Source organism: Columba livia, chromosome 4, assembly GCF_036013475.1.
Source record: "Columba livia isolate bColLiv1 breed racing homer chromosome 4, bColLiv1.pat.W.v2, whole genome shotgun sequence".
In the NCBI taxonomy this organism is placed as follows: Eukaryota; Metazoa; Chordata; class Aves; order Columbiformes; family Columbidae; genus Columba; species Columba livia.
Genome location: NC_088605.1, coordinates 66691265 through 66711148, shown reverse-complemented (window position 1 = coordinate 66711148; position 19884 = coordinate 66691265). Strand labels below are relative to the sequence as shown.

The 19884-nt window shown below is 38.7% G+C and overlaps 1 protein-coding gene across 2 annotated transcripts; it reads right to left on the bottom strand.

Annotated features, from left to right (window-relative positions):
* Positions 1–2015: 2015 nt before the first annotated feature.
* On the bottom strand, positions 2016–18618 carry QRFPR (pyroglutamylated RFamide peptide receptor). 2 transcript variants are annotated; one of them, XM_065062164.1, is made up of 6 exons: positions 17711–18605; positions 9668–9826; positions 9067–9128; positions 8021–8256; positions 6364–6461; positions 2016–4571 (listed from the first exon to the last, which is right to left on the bottom strand). In XM_065062164.1, the coding sequence occupies exons 1-6, from the start codon at positions 18048–18050 to the stop codon at positions 4168–4170; spliced, it is 1299 nt and encodes a 432-aa protein (XP_064918236.1). In that variant the 5' UTR covers positions 18051–18605; the 3' UTR covers positions 2016–4167. The 2 variants fall into 2 exon arrangements, with proteins under 2 accessions (XP_064918236.1, XP_064918237.1); XM_065062165.1 differs by lacking the exon at positions 9668–9826 and having other exon boundaries at positions 17711–18618.
* Between the last annotated feature and the right edge of the window lie 1266 nt (positions 18619–19884).

Here is a 19884-nt window from a genome sequence, read left to right as displayed (position 1 = left end):
ATGAATTTCACAACAGTAAAAAATTCCAAGAGATACCATTTTCTAAGTCATTAATAATTTTCTAGTAACAACTGGGGAAAAAAAAAAAAAAGCCATCACACCCACAAGAATTGCTTGTGCAATGGGAACAGAAAGGTTATAGGCCAGGGTAATATGTAGCTGCAGGCGTTTATTTTGGATGAGAAGGGAAGAGTTGTGATCAGTGTGTGTAAGAGTTTAAGGCTTTCTGTATGTGAATAAGATGTTTGAAATCAATAAAAACTTAGTCTTCAGCAGCTGATCTTAATTACATGTTTCTATCCAGGTGCTGAATAAAAGGACATTTGTTCAAAAATCTGGCTATGCTCCACAAAACAAGGTATCTTCTGTTAACAACAGAAGAAATTGGTGGACTGACACTATGCTGATGTGGTTTTTAGGCCTGAAAATGGTAACCCCGTAGGTCAGCAATTGTAGAGGAATGAGTACATGAGCACTGAGAAACTTCAAATGGACATCTCTTGGTCTGCATCTCGATGTCGCCCTCACTCGATATCACACAATTCTTAAAAAAGCTTGTCAGTGCTACAGTGAACTGCAAGCTCTCTGTTCAGTTGTTCATCATCTTCAGATTATTTAATACCTGCATAGCACCCTGTTAGCCCATAACAGCATCAAGTGTCCTCAATGAAAGCATAATTCCCTGTCTATTCACCACAAAGTATTACAGCCCAGCACCTACTTCTAGTTTAAAACCAAACCTCAAATCAATCCATCTGATGTCCTCTGAAACAAATTCCCCCCAAAACAGAAGAAATAATTCTGTCAGGAAGAAATCTCACATAATATTTATCCTCTTCTTTTTTTTTCTCCCAGAAAAAAGGGAATTCTGTAGTATTTGCACTGTTAATCACTAAAAGGGTTCACTCTCTTCTACTCACCATTTTCCTTGTTTATGTTCTCCAATTTCAGCTGATTTATATAAGCAAGGCCATACACCTGACACTTTTTCCTAGTCCATTAAAATTAATTAAAATCCAGAGTCCCTATTCAGTTGAATATCTTGTTTCAGACTCCTGTCTGCATCCACATGCCATGTGGATGCCATGTTCCTGGCATCATCTCATTGTAACTTTAAGGCTTTACTCCTTAGAGCCAAGGAGGGAAAAAGGGGAAAAAAAAAGCTCTACATTTTGTGCAAAGTCTAAGAAATTAGAACCCTTTAAGTGATTTGTTACTAAGATATTCTAAAGTACACTTCCTGAGGAAGCATTTTTCCTCAAAGAACACAACACTTTTGACAAATGCTCTCAGTTTAGAGAAATGAACATGGTTATCATTTCTGTTCACCGGTTAAACCATTAGACAGAAATTTTTCTGATCAGATTCACAATGCAATTCTGTTAATATAAAATGGGAATAAGCAAGCAAGCTGGGTGGACAGCAAGGCTGCGGTTTCCACAGCAGTGCTACCCATCTCTGGTTTGAAGTCCTCAGCTACAGCCACATACCCAGAAACACAGGATATGTAACATTGCAAGAGACAGGCTACCAACCAATAGAACGATTTGTTTTGTTAGTTAAACCAAAGCTGAAGCTCTGACATATTAAAAAAAACATGGGCAAAATCTTGGTTCTGCTTAAACCAACAAAGGGTTTTCTGTTCCCTGCAGCTAGAACTTCTTCACAAGATTACCCGGCTCTGAGAAAACTATTGTGTCAAAATGCATGAATAATATAGTTACTATTAAGGACAGTGCAAGAACTGTCTTTAGTAGTTTGGTTTACATTTCATCTAACCATCTATCTGTGCTGAAACATTTACCACTTCTATCAAAAGACTGCAATTTTTTTTTTCCCCTCTCTCTCACCTTATTCTGTAAAGTCCTTTAAATCACATCTTTCAGGATGGCAGTAACAGCTGGTACCTGAAACAGGTCTGGAAAATAACCACAAAGAAAAGCACATATAAACAAAAAGAGACTCAAATAATGAAGTTTATAGCAGATGCACCCAGTGTATCACAGTACCAGCAATGACAAAAAAAAAGGAATTTTAATTAAAAAGATAATACAACACTACAACAGTTACTCATTGACATAACATTGTATAAGACAATAAAATAAACAGATAAGTCAAAAACATAAAATACTTAGAAGTTTTTGTTAAATACTTGTTAAAACCCATCATCAAAAATAGCAGTGCAAATAAATGAAAAACTTAAAGTGTTTTTCAGTTACAGAATCTGTCGAAACCCATAGTTCTCATCATCAGCTTGATAAACTTTACACCAATGAGGAAAACCATGATAACAAACCTCCATGAGCCCCTGTTCTCTAGGGCAGAAAACTTCCAGTAAAAGACCACTGTCTAGAAAGATGAAGACCATTTCTCTCGTAGTTTGTATTTCAAAGGAAGCCAAAGTTGTAACTGCAGGCAAAAAAACTGTGACTGTTTCTTACAGCATTATTCAAAGATAATGGACAAGGGCATGTCTACATGAGTGTCTAAAACAGAAACTGAGCTCGCTCGTGTTTTGCCTAGACATAGCTCTCCAAAATCGTTATTTTATCTAATACATAAGTTTATTTAAATAGGAGTGGTCTGAATTACCGGTTATCAGAACAAGTCAGGAGTGGTCCCCTGTCATTGCATATGAGTATATCATATGCAGTCTAAATAATATATATATATGTAAATAAAGGGTAAGTCACAAACCATCATCAGAATTCCTTATTCAATTGAAATTTGCAAACATTACAGAAGGATGAGATTACTTCCAATTTATACAAAGATAATTTAGACTAAATTTTCATTTACAAAGACATGTAAGTGGCAATGCAAAAGAACCTTTAAAATTACTGCCAAGGAAGCACCAAGGTCCTTTAGATGAGACAAAGGATGACAGAAAAGAGCACCAACATTTCACAGGCGATTAAAGGTCCAACCTAACCTCCGCTGGAGTTGCAAGTTATGTAAAGCCTCTTTTGTGGGATCTGATCATAGTATATCACTCTGAATCACACTTCTTCCCCAGCCCCACACTTGCAAGAATCCTTCGATTTTAAAATTCTTCAGTTTGACCCACCAAGATTAAAAAATTTTAGAATTTGTATGGATTTCAACTCCAGGAAGCCTAAAAATAACAGCACATTGGCCCTGTTGTTAGACAGTAATTAATGATGGAGAGAGAGAAAAATTTGTGCATGTCTGCAGAGAAGTGTCTAGTCAAAAGAGCATGATATTCAACTCTAAGTCTTCCGTAGAGTCCCAAGAGGCTCTGGATCTGGCCCTTATATGCCTCCAGAAAATGGCAACACTGTGTGTTCACCACACTTTCAATACATAACTCATATATCCAAACATGACTAAGTTAAACTCAATGCTTATTATATAGATCACATCTCCAGCATCTGCAGCCCCTTGATTTGTACAGCACTTTTTCAATGTCAACATTTTTCAGCAGGAACAATGCAGTTAACAGGGGAATACACTAACATTTGATTTTGTACCCAAGAATTAACCTGTATTAATTATGCATGCATTGTTAATTTCTGATATGCTTCCCATTAACAAAACCTGAACATACATGCAATGTTTAAATCTTAATCTCTTCAGAGCCAAATTCTGGCTGGCTCGTTCATATACTTTGCCAATTAGAATTGCATTTCAGTCTGCATTTTTCCTGAACTAGGATCTGAAGTTTCTCTGTCTTCAGAGCTGCAGAAAGCAGACCTTACAGACAATGTTAAACTCATGTTAGATTCCCAAGTTACCCAAAGAAAGTGTGCATTTTTTTCTGTAGTTCCCATCTTCAGCTGTGTATGGTACAGCAGTGTGCCAATGTCCAGACACAAAGTAAACAGAGGAAGCAACAGCTATTTGGTTTACATAAAGGAGAGGGCAAACTTTAGAAGAAAAACGTTTGTGGGATTTTTTGTTTGTTTGTCTGTCTTTGGTTTTTCTTTTCTCTCCTGGAAATCATACAGTAATATTGTTTTCCATAGTCTTAATCCTCCTCTTTATAAAATATATTACATTTTCTCAACCGTTACCCCAACATTATCATAATCCACAAAATATTCTTCCCCTCATTTTAGCATGCAGAGTAGAAAACTATTTTAAATGGTTTATTCAAAATTATGAAATAAAGAGAATGCTTTTTCCATCCTCAAAATCTTTGTGATGTTACTGTCCATTTCCTAATGCAGAATGCACCGTAAGCTCAGGGCTGAATAAGGCAAGGTGCCTTTTCAAATTCCTTTTTGAAGCTGGCTGATCACAGAACTTGACTTCAATGTTGCCATCGCTGAATGCCTCCCTCCTGGCTTCATCTGAGTCAATGGGATCTCTTTGAGAAACACTTGCCTTTTGCTGTCTCATAGTAATCCCCGAGTTCCCAAATTGCCTGGTCGGTGATGCATTTTCTTTGACAACGCAGAAGCAGATGGCAGACAGAAAATTTTTCTTAAAGTTTTCATTCATGAAAGCATACACAATAGGGTTGCAAATAGAATTGAAGAATCCTATGATTTGGACAATTGCAAAGATCATTTTCACTGTCACATCATCATATTCCTTTTCAAAGTTACCTGGAAAGGAAAAAGGAAATATGCTGTAAGCACATAATGGCATAAATACCCACTACTTAGCCCATTTATATCCAGTCTAGCATTAGAAGCTTTTGTTTAACATCACAAAAGACCTTGCTGGAGGTTCTTAACACCACGATTTTAACAGCAAGGCAAGATCAAGATCTACCACACAGTCCTGCTCTGTATATATGTAAAGAAGGACAAAGTAATGCAAAAGAGACAATTTATGAGCAAAAAAACTTGCCATAACACCATAAACACCAATCCCTATCTTGTCACACATTGCTTCTTTCTGTATTAGCACAGACCAGCTCAGAGTAAAAATGCATCTGCTTGGTCCCATCTCCCACTTTTTAATCATTCTTATCACAGAAGACTATGAATTGCTTTAATTCAAACAGCTACCAAACTTTTAATAAGTAGTATCACACAAAAGTTTACATGGCACATAACCTAAAGACCTTGAAGCACCTGAAATAATCCCTGAAATCAGCAATGAAAAGAGAACAAAATATTATATAAACAAAGTTTGTGGAGCGTTATGGACAATCTTAACATGGGACAATGCAGACAACTTTGATAGTTACAGCTTCTGCATTTCTGATTCTGACAAGGTATCATTGTAATTTTGTTCAGCTGACTGGCTGCAGGACTACCAGTTTCTCTGCTGTGACCTTGCTTATGATAGAAGGCAAAGAGGCAGCTGCTGCCTTTTGCAAGTAGATTACAACAGCTACTTTGAACTTTCTACATATTGCCAGCTGTATAATCGCACATACTATAAGAGTCCCCTAGCAAGAGATGGGAGATGAACAGTACAAGACCCCAGAGAATAGGGCACATAGCAAAAAGGAAAGATAACAAGCATAGAGGACATTTCCAAGCTACTATGCAGTCCAGAGCATAGTGGTTCAACTGGATTAGTTGTGTATTATCACTATGATGTCCAGTATTTAAATTTCCAATATGATTACCTCATTAAATCCAGTGCAGGTGAAAAGACAAATATTTCCTAGCAGTTTAACTCAAAACAGTATGACATCTTAGACAGATGTAAATAGAAGTGCTCATACATGAACTTAAAATTAAATTTGAATTTTAAAGTCACTTGTTCAAGAGGCTTTACAATTGGAAATAATTTTTACCTTCTGGTCAGGTACTTCGAACCTTTCAGCTAATGAGGGTAGCATGACAGACATAGAAAGAAAAAGAATCTACAGATATAGCCTCACTATCCCAGCATTCAGGTCTTGCATTTTCCTAAGTATTACAACATCTAGTAAACCTCCTTTACAGGACTGGATTATGTGCTGTTCAAATTCAGAAGTAATGCCAATCTCCCTTCCGAAGGGTTTACATTCTAAAAGAGCTCATAAAGTTTGGATTCCCTCCCACCCACCCTGCAATGAAGGCCAGTAGGGTTTACAGCCAAAAAAAAACATGTTTTTTTATTCACAGAGCAGGAGATGTGGCTGACACACAAGTGTATCTCAGCTACATGGTATCTCCCGAACAATACATCCAACAAGAGGTTTTTTGAAACATAGTCATTTTCTTACAGAAAATGCAGATCTGTCTATTGCAGACTTCAGCATAATTTATCTGTTGTTGGCTACGTATCTCTATTACAAAACAGTGATTCAGGACTGATAAGCAAAACATTTGCCTTTGCTAGCAGAAGGTGTTCTATAGCTAAATGCTGTAGCAGCCTCAGCTTTTCAAAACTTGTATTTCCATTATCAAAAAAACTAAGAAAGGCTTTATTGTATGACACATAGCAGATACTCACTGTATTCTATCATCATGTGAATCACGTGGAAAGGGGCCCAACAGACCGCAAAAAGAAACACCACTGTCACCATCATTACAATCGCTCGTTTCTTTTTCCTGAAATTGCATCAAGACATTCCATACTGAAACGACTGGTGGCTATGTATGTCTCATTAAGTTAGATCTGCAAATGTGTTCTGATGGTTGCAATAAAACCCTGAAAGAATGCTCAGAAGTACGCTATTCCATTTTAAACAACAACAACAACAAAATAGGCAGCATCGTATAAATCTAATACGTAAATTAACGCCTTTTATTTCTCTCTTTTGTGAAAGTAATGCACTTTGCAGCTGCAGCAAGCAATGACATCTAGCATATCTTGCAAGATATTTTCACTCCATTCAAGCAGACGCAATTCCAATAGAAGGGGGTGGGTGAGGGAGGGGGGGAAACAAACCAAAACCACATGAAATTCCATTAATAGCTCAAAAAAGAGTGTTTTCCTAGAATTGGAAGCACTGGCCATACATGCAGCACCCAATGACATACAGAATTTCACAGCAAGTAAATGAAACTATACCTGAAACATTCAACCTTTGCTGGTGGGTGAAAAGCTGGAGTAACAGCAAGAAATATACTCCCTGCCTCCACTAGCATATCTCACAAACTCAAGATATACATTAATTTATTGGCATCATCAAGATATATAATTCATATAACTGCATTTATAGATTCCAAGAAGGATCTCTCACTTTAGCTAAAGTAGCAAAACATCACTGGTAGCAATTACAAGATCTTCTCCCCACTGTGTGAAAATAAGCTAAGGAGTAGCCCAAAAATTACATGTCACCTTAACTCTTGTGAAATTGCATCCTCTTTCAGTTTTGACTTACAGGGTCCACTTCCTTAGGCACTTTGTTAGACAAATATCTAAAGAATCACTTTAAGCTGCTTATCAGCTTTCTCCTTAAATTCAATGCTTAAGGTGATATTCTCCTCAATGAGCAAAACTGTTAGAGGTTTCTAGCACATCAGGCAACAGATCAGTTTGCCAAATGAAAGGAAAAAACATGAGGCAATATTAAGGGTAGAACACATTTAGTGCTAAATAGCAAAATACATAATTGCTGATGTTTATAACTTTTCAGAGAGTTACCATCTGGATAGTCTAACACAAACCTATCTGAGAACACTCAAAACTGTTCAGAAGCTATATAAACTGTACCAAAGTAGTTTTTAAACTAATTCGTATTTTTTTTAACTTATAATAGGACCATAAAGCAGTGTGCACAGTCTCAGAATTATAGGTGGAACTTTCCATAGAACATAGAGAAATAATGTAGCAGCATTTTCCCTAAGTCATCTTCTAACTCATGGTCTACATTTTTCAAAAACAAACATTTCACAATGTATAATATGAGCTTTATGGAAAGGGCTTGAGTTCCAAAGTGTGGCTACAATATACTTTGAAGAAAACAACTTGTTTCAGTGGCCTTAAATTGGATATCTAAGTGTTAAAAAACTAGCTAGCTTTAAAAATCTGGCCCATGTTTGTAGAGTTCCCAAAGGATAAGGATAGATTTTTTTTTTCTTCTTTTACACTGTTTTTCAAGAACTACCAGGAAAAAAAATGCTTTACAGAAGTCAAAGTTCCAATTATATTTTACTTTACACACCTTGATATTTTAGACATTTCATTCCCATGAATGGTCTGAAGAACTGAAGCATCTCCCACCCTTTTCTTAATCCAGAGTTCATAACCGATTTTAGTGTACAAAAAAAGCATCAACATCAATGGAAGAAGAAAGAGTATAACAAGAATAAATGTTGTATAAATCTTCTGATAAATCGGACTGGTCCATTCTTCTAAGCAACAAACATAGACTTTTTCATATAGAAAGTCGTATTTAACCTGTAACAAGTATAAAGCATATGAGTCAATACAGTGTTTACTCCAAGTGTAAAAACCAAGCACAGTCAAATATTCTTTGCTCTTAATACAACAACCAAAACTCAACAGAGGGACTTATCCAAGTGACAAAATTCTTCCAAGCATTTTCCATATCAAGTGTTAGGTGATCCAAGTTGACAAAGAGAGGTCAAGAAATGCTTTGATTTGCATTCCTCCTCAAAATCTTTTTTTTTTAATTAGGATTTTCAAAGGAGACCATGGCTATGTATTTTGCAAATGGTTATACAGAAGCCTCACATATTACTCACTTAAAAAAAATATTTGTTAACATTAAAATTCACTAAGCAGTATATTCTGACAAGCTTTTTTTTTTTTTTCCTCTCCAAAAGCATACAGTAACTGCTTAAACTATAATGGGCAGCTGATTAGATTTTAAACTAGACACCATTCAAAATCTCAGAAAACACTATGGCATCCTGAAACACTAATCTAAGCCCTACACTGCTGTGTGCCAGTGCATCTATAAACCAAGTGTAAGCCACAGCGAAAGTCAGAGGTGCAATGAGTCAATGAGTGCTCTTTGACATAATTGGGGAGGGTAAACATGACTAGCTGCTGCTGGTAGTCCATCTTCCAGTGCATGGAAATCCTAATCCTTAGCCTTTCTCATGCTGGCACACAGAACCGAAGCTTCACTTCTCTTATCCCACTCCCATTTCTCTGGAGTTTATTCAGTCTCATTACTAAAGGCACAAAAAGGTCCAGCAAGGACTGAGTTTAAAACATGAATTTCCATTTCACCTAACGTACCTCAAGACGTTGCACATGCCACATGGGTGATCCAACAATAACTGCCAGCAACCAGACTACACCTGTAAACAAACACATTTTTAATACTTTGTACAATAAGCAGCATAAGTTCTGGTATTAACTGTTTAACAGCTTCATCTTTAAAAAGTCAGGCAAAGTAGACAATTTGAATAAAAAACAAAGTTTTGTATATGAGGCATACATCAGTCAACATTCACATCAATAACAGCATGCTCTTTTGTTATCAGTTTCTTTTCTTTCAAGTTACCTTCGTTTATTGGTATGCGTGCGTAAAAGCAACTTAATTTGCATGAGTAACACTATGTATTATATATTGTCTTCATATAACAATGGAAGGACCATTTACAGCAGTGACATTCCTTTAGCAACCTGGCAAAGGTTTATCAGAGTCTTGTTTGAAAAAATGAGGGGTTTGGCTAGTAACTACTATACACAGAGGCACTATTTTATAAACATTATGAGGCTTATCATTAACTCTCCCTCTGAATCACTGGTCATATCAGTGCCTTTTGTTCTGTCAGGTCTACATTGTTGATTATTTCTCTATACAAACCATTACTAGAGATACCTAAAATCTTACCTAGCATCGTGAAAGCTCTTTTATTGGTGTACTGCCATTTCATTTTTAGTGGATGCACAATTCCCTGGTGTCTTTCCACAGCAATGCAGGTCATTGTAAGAATCTCTGTTACAATAGCAGTGGATTGAACAAATGGTACCATCTTGCAAGCAAAGGCACCTGCAATAGTCAGAAAGTAAGGTATGCAACTGTTGTAGTTCATGAAAACAAAACCAGACTTCATTACTAAAGTGCTATTGTACAAGAACAGATTACTATTATTCAATCTATTTTAACAGCTAAACTGCTAAGTCACCTATTTAAGCTACTAATCAAATGTAGCTTTGATAAGTCATTCTTCTGTCGTACACACCACATCTGCAAAACCAAGACTTCTAAGGACATACTTGTTGGTCTGTATCAGTCTGAGACTTATTCCTATTTCACTTTTCACCCAGACTTCCATCATCTAGTTCCAGAAGTGCCAAGTTACAGGGATACTTATTACCATTTTTACCTTGGCAGATTATGCTCCAGTTTTATGAAGGTCTCCATGTTAACTGTTTAAAAGTATACCTTTTCTGCTGTTGCAAACACATTCCTCTGCTCATTTAAAATACCACTCTATTTGTACACTTGGGCACATAAAGCATCATTCTGCCAAATGACATCTATAGGAGTCCTCCAAGAGACCTAGAATAAGCGGAAAAATTCAATATCTTCATCATCTTTCCATTCTCCAAGTCTCCCTCTTTCCTGATTAACACATTCTGTTAATGACTGTGTGCACATTAGAGGCAATTTCCTGCCTGCATTTCCACAGATGTATAGGTTCTTATAGTGTTTATGCACAGCTAGCACAGATCTGCAGATTTCATCGCTGCTATAGCTTCCCAGAAGTGACTAATATGTTAAGAATCGAATATGTATTCTCCACTACTCATCCTCAAGTCCCAACCCTCTTAGAAACTGTAGTTTAAATTACTCTTCCTCAAAAATCTTATGTTAGTGCCTTTTCCAACCTACTTGTCATTTACTCATTTTCTGACCATATTTTTGACCCTAAAATAATTTTGTATGTCTGCATTCTGACAGTCTCCTCACATCCTTACAGTTCAGTATCCACTTCAGCAATGGCTGGGATTATTTCCCTTATTTATCATTAATTATACTTTACCTAGGTGTAGTCCATAGACTCAACACAGCAAAAGAATATCCGATTCAATTATTCAGTTGTAAGTAAACCCTTAAGATGTCATAGACACCCTGAGGGGGAAAAAACATAGAAACACAGAAAACCAAAAGAAAATAACAGGAAACTTTCAAAAATTAATCCTACCCTCCATGAAGGGAACAAGGAACAGGGAAACTTCTGTCCACTAGGCCAGGCTTTCAAGGAGCTCTTGGGAAACAGATAGTGAAGTCCAGTTCCTGATCCAATAATGCATGCACATTTCATTCAACATTTAACTGCCTTGTGTAAAAAAGCTTCACCTGCAGCAAGAAGAAACTGATGCGAACTCAAGTGCCTGCTAGCTGTAAGCTCATTCTGGAAAAACTGAGGAAAAAAACCCTATTTTTACTATAAGGAAGATATATTAATTTCTGGGGGGAGGGGTGGAAATATGCTGCTAGAACATAGTTTAAACAGTGAAAATAAAATAAGACTGAGACAGGTAAAAAAACAGCTGTGTGAAACACTGATACATTCAAAACATGTCAAGCTAGTTTCCACTTTTATGTTCAGATATATCACGGAGTAACAGAAGACTTAAAAGGAATATACTATTTTATGCCTTTTTTCTAACCAAGCTGATAAAAATGTAACTGTTGAGAACATGGTTTAGAGAAAATAAGGTTTAACAACTATTATTATTCAAGTCTTCTTTCCATTCACTAACATGACTGCTAGCAACTTTAGTAATTTGTATCAGGTACTATGTACTTCTCATGATACACTTACCTATAATAAAACAATATTGGATTAAGAATACAATGAAATTTCATATCTCCCAACCAATCTGAAAATAAGAATGGATTTGCTTTTTATCTTTACAATAAAGGCACTTGAATGGCTTTATTTTGTTATTAATTTATTAATTCTTCAAGGCATAATTTTGCATCCTAACTAAAGATGACAATTAGTGAAAGAGTAACATACAAAAGTAAGAAACAAAAAGCCCACTTAAGTGAGTTTCAATCAAGATTGTTTAAATCTCACTCCTTATAGTGTTTTTTGAGTTATTAAGCTAATCAGCATTTGGTTAAAGGGAGCATTTGCCAAAGAAAGTCACTTCATTTTAATGGGGGAAGGAAGGGAATGTGAAGTGTTTCCTGGTTCAATAGCACTGAAATAATGCTGAGAAAGCAAATATGGCTTAAGACAAACTTTTAGGAACAATGTTTAAAAGCTGTATTGAGATATATCAATCATAAACATAAACCTACAGCTGCTGTCAAGAAAAGAACACCCTAAATTGTAATAACCAGAAGAAGTTGACTGTGAGGTGGAAAAAAGCAGTTAGAGCTATTTGTCTTTCAAAGGTGAAAAACAATAAAGAAGCAGAGAAGTATGCACTCTTCTTCAAATCGATGAATTAAAAATGAGGTAAGAAAGGATGAGATCTACTTGCTTCAAATAAATCCGAGAGATGCATCAATTTGAACAGTACAATCACTGTCTACAGGAAACTGCTGAAAACAATGCTGTCCTGCATTTCAGTTACACTGCAACTACCAGCCAACAACTTCACAATAGTTAGTAAATGACAACCATATAATAAATTACATAAGAAAATAGTGATTAAGTTTCCCTAAGGAAAAAAAATTAAAACATGCATACATTTTAAACATCCTCTTACTTATGAAAAGTAGTCTCCTACCTTGTAAAAGAACTACAATTAAACAGATGCCTCATACTTTTAGTTACTGTCAAGATGTAAACTCTTTGTAGAAAAATAGCTATGAAACACAGATTCCAAACAACATTACGATTTATATAAAGCAATGCTTCTTAGCTGCTGATTTGAATCATTAATTACTAAAGCCATCTTCAAGAGAAGGAATTTGAGAAGCTTGATCATTCACTTTTTCCAAGCTAAACATCTTTTTCTGTCATTACTAACTCCTTATCTTAAATCCATACAGCCTTTAAATCATTGTAAACAAATCAAGATAATTATTTGCCTCTTCTTTCAATGAAAAGAAGCGCAATAAAAGCAGGCAAAAAAAAAAAAAAAAAAAAAAAGCAGGCAGAACATACAGTTCCAGCAGGATTTGGCAGCTAAAGCCCACTGACACAGCAACATCCTATCTCTGCCATCCCAGCTGTAGTCACTCACTCTCAGAAGTCAGTCTACATGGACTACTCTGTTCTCCTGTGTATTACAGTTAATTGACCCAAACTAGATTTCTTCTCTCAGGCTTCAAAATGATTGATCACTTGGTAAATACAATATACAAGATTTAAAAGTGAGTGACTTCAAAACAGAAACTCTTCTATTATCTGCTTGTATGCATCCCAGCCTTGAGTTAACCAGTCTTTTTCAGAACAAAAGGCATTTTCCTTGCCCCTAAATCAGAATCAAGACATAATGATCAAAATCTAGGATTAATGCAATCACTGACTTACTCTTGAAAACAATGTTTACTAGTTTGATTCAAATGAAAAGCCTAACTAGATCCTCACTTAAATTGGAGTTTAAATTCTTGAGTCTGACTCCAAAATGTGACCATCACCTACTCGGGGTCATTAATGGATGTTAAAAGAGACGAACTCAGGTTCTAGACACACGGAGCTAAGGGAAAAAGGCTGCCACTTTCTGCTCCCCATTGCAGAGGACACAGGTAGACTTATTCCACGTCTTTGAGAACACCCAGGGCATTTTTATACTACACTGCACAAAATACATAACAACTACGTAACTACTCCAAATACAGAGACAAACACAGCTCCAATACAGTAAACATTCTGATAGGAACCCAACACTGAAGTCTTCTTGTGCTAAAACTAGGCATTGAGAAAACTTTAGTTTGTTTCTCAGATTCTGATTCATCTCTTCAGTTTCCTGTGGCTATGCTGAATGTATCAGAATAGATGATTTTTTTTCAGCTTTTTTTTCAATCTATGAAGTAGTTTTAGGCATCTAATATGTCTAAATCAGAAATAAACTGATAAATATTTTTCAAATACTTTCTAAAGGCTGTTTAAAACCAGGTTCTTTTATTGGAAAGACTTGCTGAAAATGTATCTCCTCTTTTGCCTGTTCATTTTCCATTTACATTTCCCCAGTAGAGAAACATGTGCCTTTTTTAATATTTTAAAATATACATTACCTAATGTCTTAAATATGTATCAAAATCTTCAAGTTTCTACAACGTAAGTCTTTTAGCAAACACTTCCAACAAATTGTTAGTGAAGACAGCACTGTAGCATTTAATACTGTTTCCAATGGGGAAAGAAAATAATTTGCAGAGGATTATTTGGAATTAAAATAAGTAATTGCTTCTACTTTTCAAGATGCTAAGACATTCCCAAAAGTACTCCTCATGCACTGCTGAAAACTGCATAGTTTATTCAAGCAATGATTAGTTTTCCCCAATGATAACACATTCAGAAGTCTGCAGATATAAATGGTATTCCTTTAAACAATTCTTCATGCCTCCGTTGTCAGAGGTTTTGCCTGTATGTATAATTCAGCCATTCCGTTCCCCACTTAAAAATCAGATTCTCTTTTATCAGGATAACAAAGGCAAAATCCTAAAGCCATTCTCTGATGTCATCATCATCATACAGATTATATCCTTAAAGGTCTTTTGTACTTGGGCAATACATTTTTTTATATCCATTCTTGGTAATAAAGGCATTTTGTGTTCTTAGTACTTTGCTATCCATGATGCACAAGTCTCTCATGTGTTACCTACAGAGGATAAAGAACATTATATATACATCTGCCCAGAAAAAGGTATGAATGTAGCATTGGATAGTAGATCTGTGGTAGTTTAAGTCAATTTATGGTCAACTCCAGTAGCTGAGGTAAAACAGTATAATATGGGATGACTGCATGGAATTAGACCATGCACCTCAAATAGCCTATACTTTATTTAACAGTGCGAGGTAGAGTCCACTTTCTTGAAACTGATGTTGCTAAACTGCAGGTGAAGTTAAAACATATTAATGAATATACTGTGGAAAAAGTCATGCCAGTACTCTAGTTTTTCCCAGTTCTGTCAGAAATTAATCAAGTTCTGATAAGTGTACTGCTGCAAATGTGAGAAATCTTCAGTATCTAAAGCATCTTGACAAATACTATCTATTACAGAAGGCACTTTACCATCCACAATTTAAGTTACTTTACATCACCAGCTATCAACATTTTCCTTGGAGTCTCATTCTAAACTACGCATACTTGGAATCCTTTGGGGTAAAAGTGCTTCCTCCTTCACTTTAGAGGGACCAAAATGGTAATTAATCCTTTCTGACAGCATCCCAGAATATCTTAAGAGATAACATCTACTCTGAAACTATGGCTGCTCCAAATCAAAGACAAGTTCAAAGCATACACATCTCAGTTCACATCTCCTAGTACAGATGCTTGTTTTAGTGATGCAAGTGCAGCTAAATCAAGACAAAGTGACTAAGTGCTCCAAAACACAAAGATATTTCTGGCATCAAACATCTCAGGGTACACCACTTTCCAATAAGGATATGTTACATAGTCAAATCACCTTTTTCTTAACAGATCTGGAGCTTGCACTGCTCAGAGATGTTGCATTAAGGTGGATAAGAATAAACTTTTTCAGACTACAAAATCAAAGGCAAACAGAAAAATCAGCAGAGCTAGCAAGGAAAAGACTCCTCCCAGACTGGCAGGTTCTGTTTTGAGTATAACTGTAATCACAATTAATGCTTCACAGCATAAGTCTCAGGAATCATATACCGTTAAGATACCATCAATTTACTTCTCATTTGTTTTCCTGAATTTTACTGTACACACACACACACCCCCAACAGTGAAGGGTAACATACATCAATTATGTTACTTACTATGTCCTCCTGATACTGTGTTAGTTAAAGCTAATTATCTTACCAGAACCATAAAGACTGCTATCAAAGTCAATGGGACCTATGGATCTGCTTATACTGAAGACCATAGCAATGAGGGTAGACAACAAGTACCGTAAAACACACAAAACAATGTACTTTAAAGTATTCAGCTACTAAATATGTGAAGATGTTTGTTGCAACTATGCTAGACCTTTTATGCTCAGTACTTCTAGATTTTTGTCAAGCATCCTCAGTAAGAGAAGGTAAGCAAAAACATAGTCTCCCCATGCTGTTCCACATGTCTGTGCCATATCTCCTGTAATTCACCTCAGGTGGAGCCTTCATCCCACATAACTTTCAGTTGATTCTGGTCAGATGTGTGGTCAAACTGACAGACTGGGGTCTCCCTTACAAGAAAGAAGAATCACACCTCTTATCTTTAGGGAAAGTTATCCAGTCCTCATCCATTTACGTGGTATCTCTTGATGCCACCAGGAACTTTCTGCTGTATTCTTTGAGCAAGGAGAACTGGAACTACCACAGTCAAAAGGAAGGCACAACAGTATAGCTATCGATTTATTCTATATTTTTTTATTTACAAATCCTTATTAGTTCTGGGGTTCAACATCTGTGCTGTCTTAAAGTAGTGGTTACTCTCCCCAAAAGACAGATCATGAGAAAATGAAACAGTTGTCCTTATTATCAGTAGCTCCTAGAGTTTTGTATTCATAACTTCTCCCAGGGAGTTCCTGTTTTTCAGACAAAAAATGAAGCCAAATTTTCATTGGGTTAAGTATCCATGTGCTTTTCAAGTCTCTTCTGACCTGTCAATTTCCATCCTGCATTCTAATCCACAAGATGTATTGGAATCAAATCTCCATGTTGTGAATGTAACCTTCACTGTCTCCCAACATCAGAAGCACAGGAAGCTTTGGAAATTGAAACGTGATGGTGTCACTTTATGAACATCCTTTCTGTTCATACTGAAGTATTCTGAAAAATATTTCAATTTGTGTTTGTATAAGATGTTGTCTGCTACTTGCTGCAAAACCACCCCTTTTATTTTTCCAGTTAAGCCTATCAAACATTGTTTTAAGACCAATAAAAGGAAGAGAAACACGATTTCTAGTGTTACTTCACCTTTGACTTTTTGCTACGTTACTACTTTGGAACTGAGATGCATAAAAAAGAAAGAAATAATAGTTCTTTCTAGGCATCAGGGAGGCCTTGCCCAAAGGTCTTCAAAAGGAATACAACATAATTCCCAAGATATGAGCATATCTTTAAAATAATACATCATTTCAACATAAATCCTGCATGTTCTCTCACTCCCTTAATTCTCCAAGGATACATTTTTATCCTCTCATGAAAGATTAAGGAGGTCTGACTCTGAGTGGACTGCTGTCGGATGAACTGAATAAAGATTGAACGCTCTTCCACTTGCCAGACAGATTTCATTACTTCGAGGAAAAAAAAAAAAACAAAAGAGACAGTACTGCAAGACTATCTCTTCAGCAGCACACAACATACAGCTTCTCACACACACATACATACTGCAACTTCTAAAGAATACAAGCATGAAAGTGCACTAGGTTGAACATAACCCGAGGGAGTGGTATAAAGTCATTTAACCGTGCGGAAAAGCAGCTGACGGCAGGCTGAGGTTACTGAACTACACACCTGGAGAGAACGCTTCAGTCCTGAGATAAAAAAACTCCGAACGCGACCAGCAGCTCTAGAGAGACAGGCGTTCAAAGTTTCCACCGTAGAGTTTAAGCGCTGTACGAGTGCGGAGCGCAGCGCAGGAGCGGCCCCAACGGCCGAGGCTGTCCGGGGCTCACGGCGGGGAACACCGACACCCCGGGGGTCCCTCACGAGAGGGGGCGGACGTTCCTAGTGGCTCCACGGCCACAAGCGCAGCTCCACCGCTGCGCCTCACCGCCCGTTCTCCCAACCTCCCCCGGCGGCCGCCGAGCCCGTAACGACCCGGGACTGCCCGCCCCGGCCCCGGTACCCACCGCCGAGCCAGTTGGAGGAGATGTTCTGCAGCATGGTGAAGGGGACACAGAAGAAGGCGATGAGGAGGTCGCTCAGCGCCAGGGAGCAGATGAAGATGTTGGTGACGGTCCTCATGGCTTTGCTGCGGGTCACCACGTAGAGCACCAGGCAGTTGCCGAAGAGCGCCAGGGCGAAGATGAGCACGCAGATGAGGACGAAGGCCACCTTCGTGCGCCCCGGCAGCTCCGGGATGTACACCAGCGGCTGCAGCCCGTAGAGGGCGATGAACTGCTCCCGCGTCACGTTGTTCTCCCTCAGGAGCTGCGCGAATTGCTCCGGGGTGATGTTCAAAGACGGCATGGTGCCGCCCGCCCCGCTCACCTTTCAGCGCCGTCGCCCGCGCCCCGCCATTGCCGGACCGCCTTGCTCCGACCGGGCGCAGGGCGAAGCCCACCACGGGGAAGAAGGTGCAGGGGCGCGCAGGGCCGTGAGCAGCCCGCCGGGGATGGGGCAGCCGCAGCGCCGGCAGCCCCGCCCGCCCGCAAACTTCACGGCGGCGCCCACAGCCTCCGCCGAGCGCCGCGGCCAGCTGGCCCCCGGGCGGGGCGGCAGCCAATCAGAGCGCAGCGCGAGGCCGTCTCGCTCCCCCTCCTCGCGCGCTACTAACGCGCCCGCTGTTGCGGAGCGGGACAACCGTTAAACGGTTTTGTGCTCCGGGGCGGGCGGACTCCCGGCGGCGCCCTCCGGCACCATCCCCTCCGACATCATCCCCTCCGACATCCCGCGGCCGCTGAGCGCCGTGCCCGGCGGCTGGGAATGCCCAAGGTGAGAGCTGAAACTGCCCAGCCAACCTCGTGTCAGGCTGGGATCAGCCCCTGAGGGTGACAGACACTGGAACAGGCTGCCCAGGAAGGTTGTGGAGTCTCCTACTCTGGAGACATTCAAAACCTGCCTGGACACACCTCATCTAGGTGTTCCTGCTCCGGCAGGCGGGATTGGACTAAATGATCTTTCGAGGTCCCTTCCAATCCCTAACATTTTGTGATTCTGTGAAATAAAAGAGCTTGCACAGTAGGTGCGTGGCTTTCTTCCTGAGGCTGGGCTCCTGATGCACCCAGTGCATCCATGCCCAGCCAGGAAAAGGCAGCAAAGAGGATGGTATTTCCCCCTTCAGCCCCCTCTGCACCAGTGCCACTGCAGGCCCTCACATGATGCTGAGCCAAAGCTCAGCCTGAGAAGTACTTTTCCAAATTTTTGGCCATTGTGCTCACAGGACCCACATCAAGATACCCCTCTCTGAGGGAATATAACCAACACTTGCTGGAGGAGGATTAACAGAATCCCATCTCTCTGCTCAAAAACGCACTTAATCAAGCAGGCTAGGCTACTTAGGTAAGGTTATATAGGCTCACAAGGTGTACTTAGTGAGCTGGCTGCAACAGGAGTAGAGAAAATGCCACAGCAGTTTAAATGTGGATAATAACAAGAGTAATAACAGATAAAGAGTAATAACGGATAAAGTTGAAAATATGCGCTGATTTGTCTTCCAACCTATTTTAAATAGCCCAGTACAGCTTTTTCACTAGCACAGGTATGACCCTGTTGTACTATATGATAACACAGCAACAACTTATTTTAAATTGAAAGGGATCCAGAGAAGGCAATAACAATATAGAAAACCGTTCTGGCAAGAATTCCCCCTCCCCACAGCAATAGTTGTGGACACAGACGTAAGGAAATAACATCATCTGGGAGAATGCTGCAAAATTATCTTTTCTACAGAAAGAGTGCTCCTTGCCCTGGGTACATGTCCTTACCTGTACCAGAGAAGTATAAAACAGAATGAAGAAATGTCTAGCAGAAGCCATCTATTTATTAGGTGTTATTTTGCAGGCTTGCCAAGGAAAATTCGGTATGGAAGAATTCACCAGCAAGTGGTTCTCAGCAAAGTTAATGTTCTCAATAGGAGATACCTTGTATGATATTTGAAACAAAATATTTGTGTTAAGTGGAAATCAACGAAAGCAGTTCCTGTACCTGAGATGTTATATATATATACTCCAATCTGCACAAGTCAGTCCTCGAAATGCTATGACGACGCTCTTTTAAGATATAGCTCAATGGCAAGGAATTAGAATTCTCTTTATTACCCCATCTTGAAAGGGCCCTGTCACCCTTCCTTGGTGTGGTATGG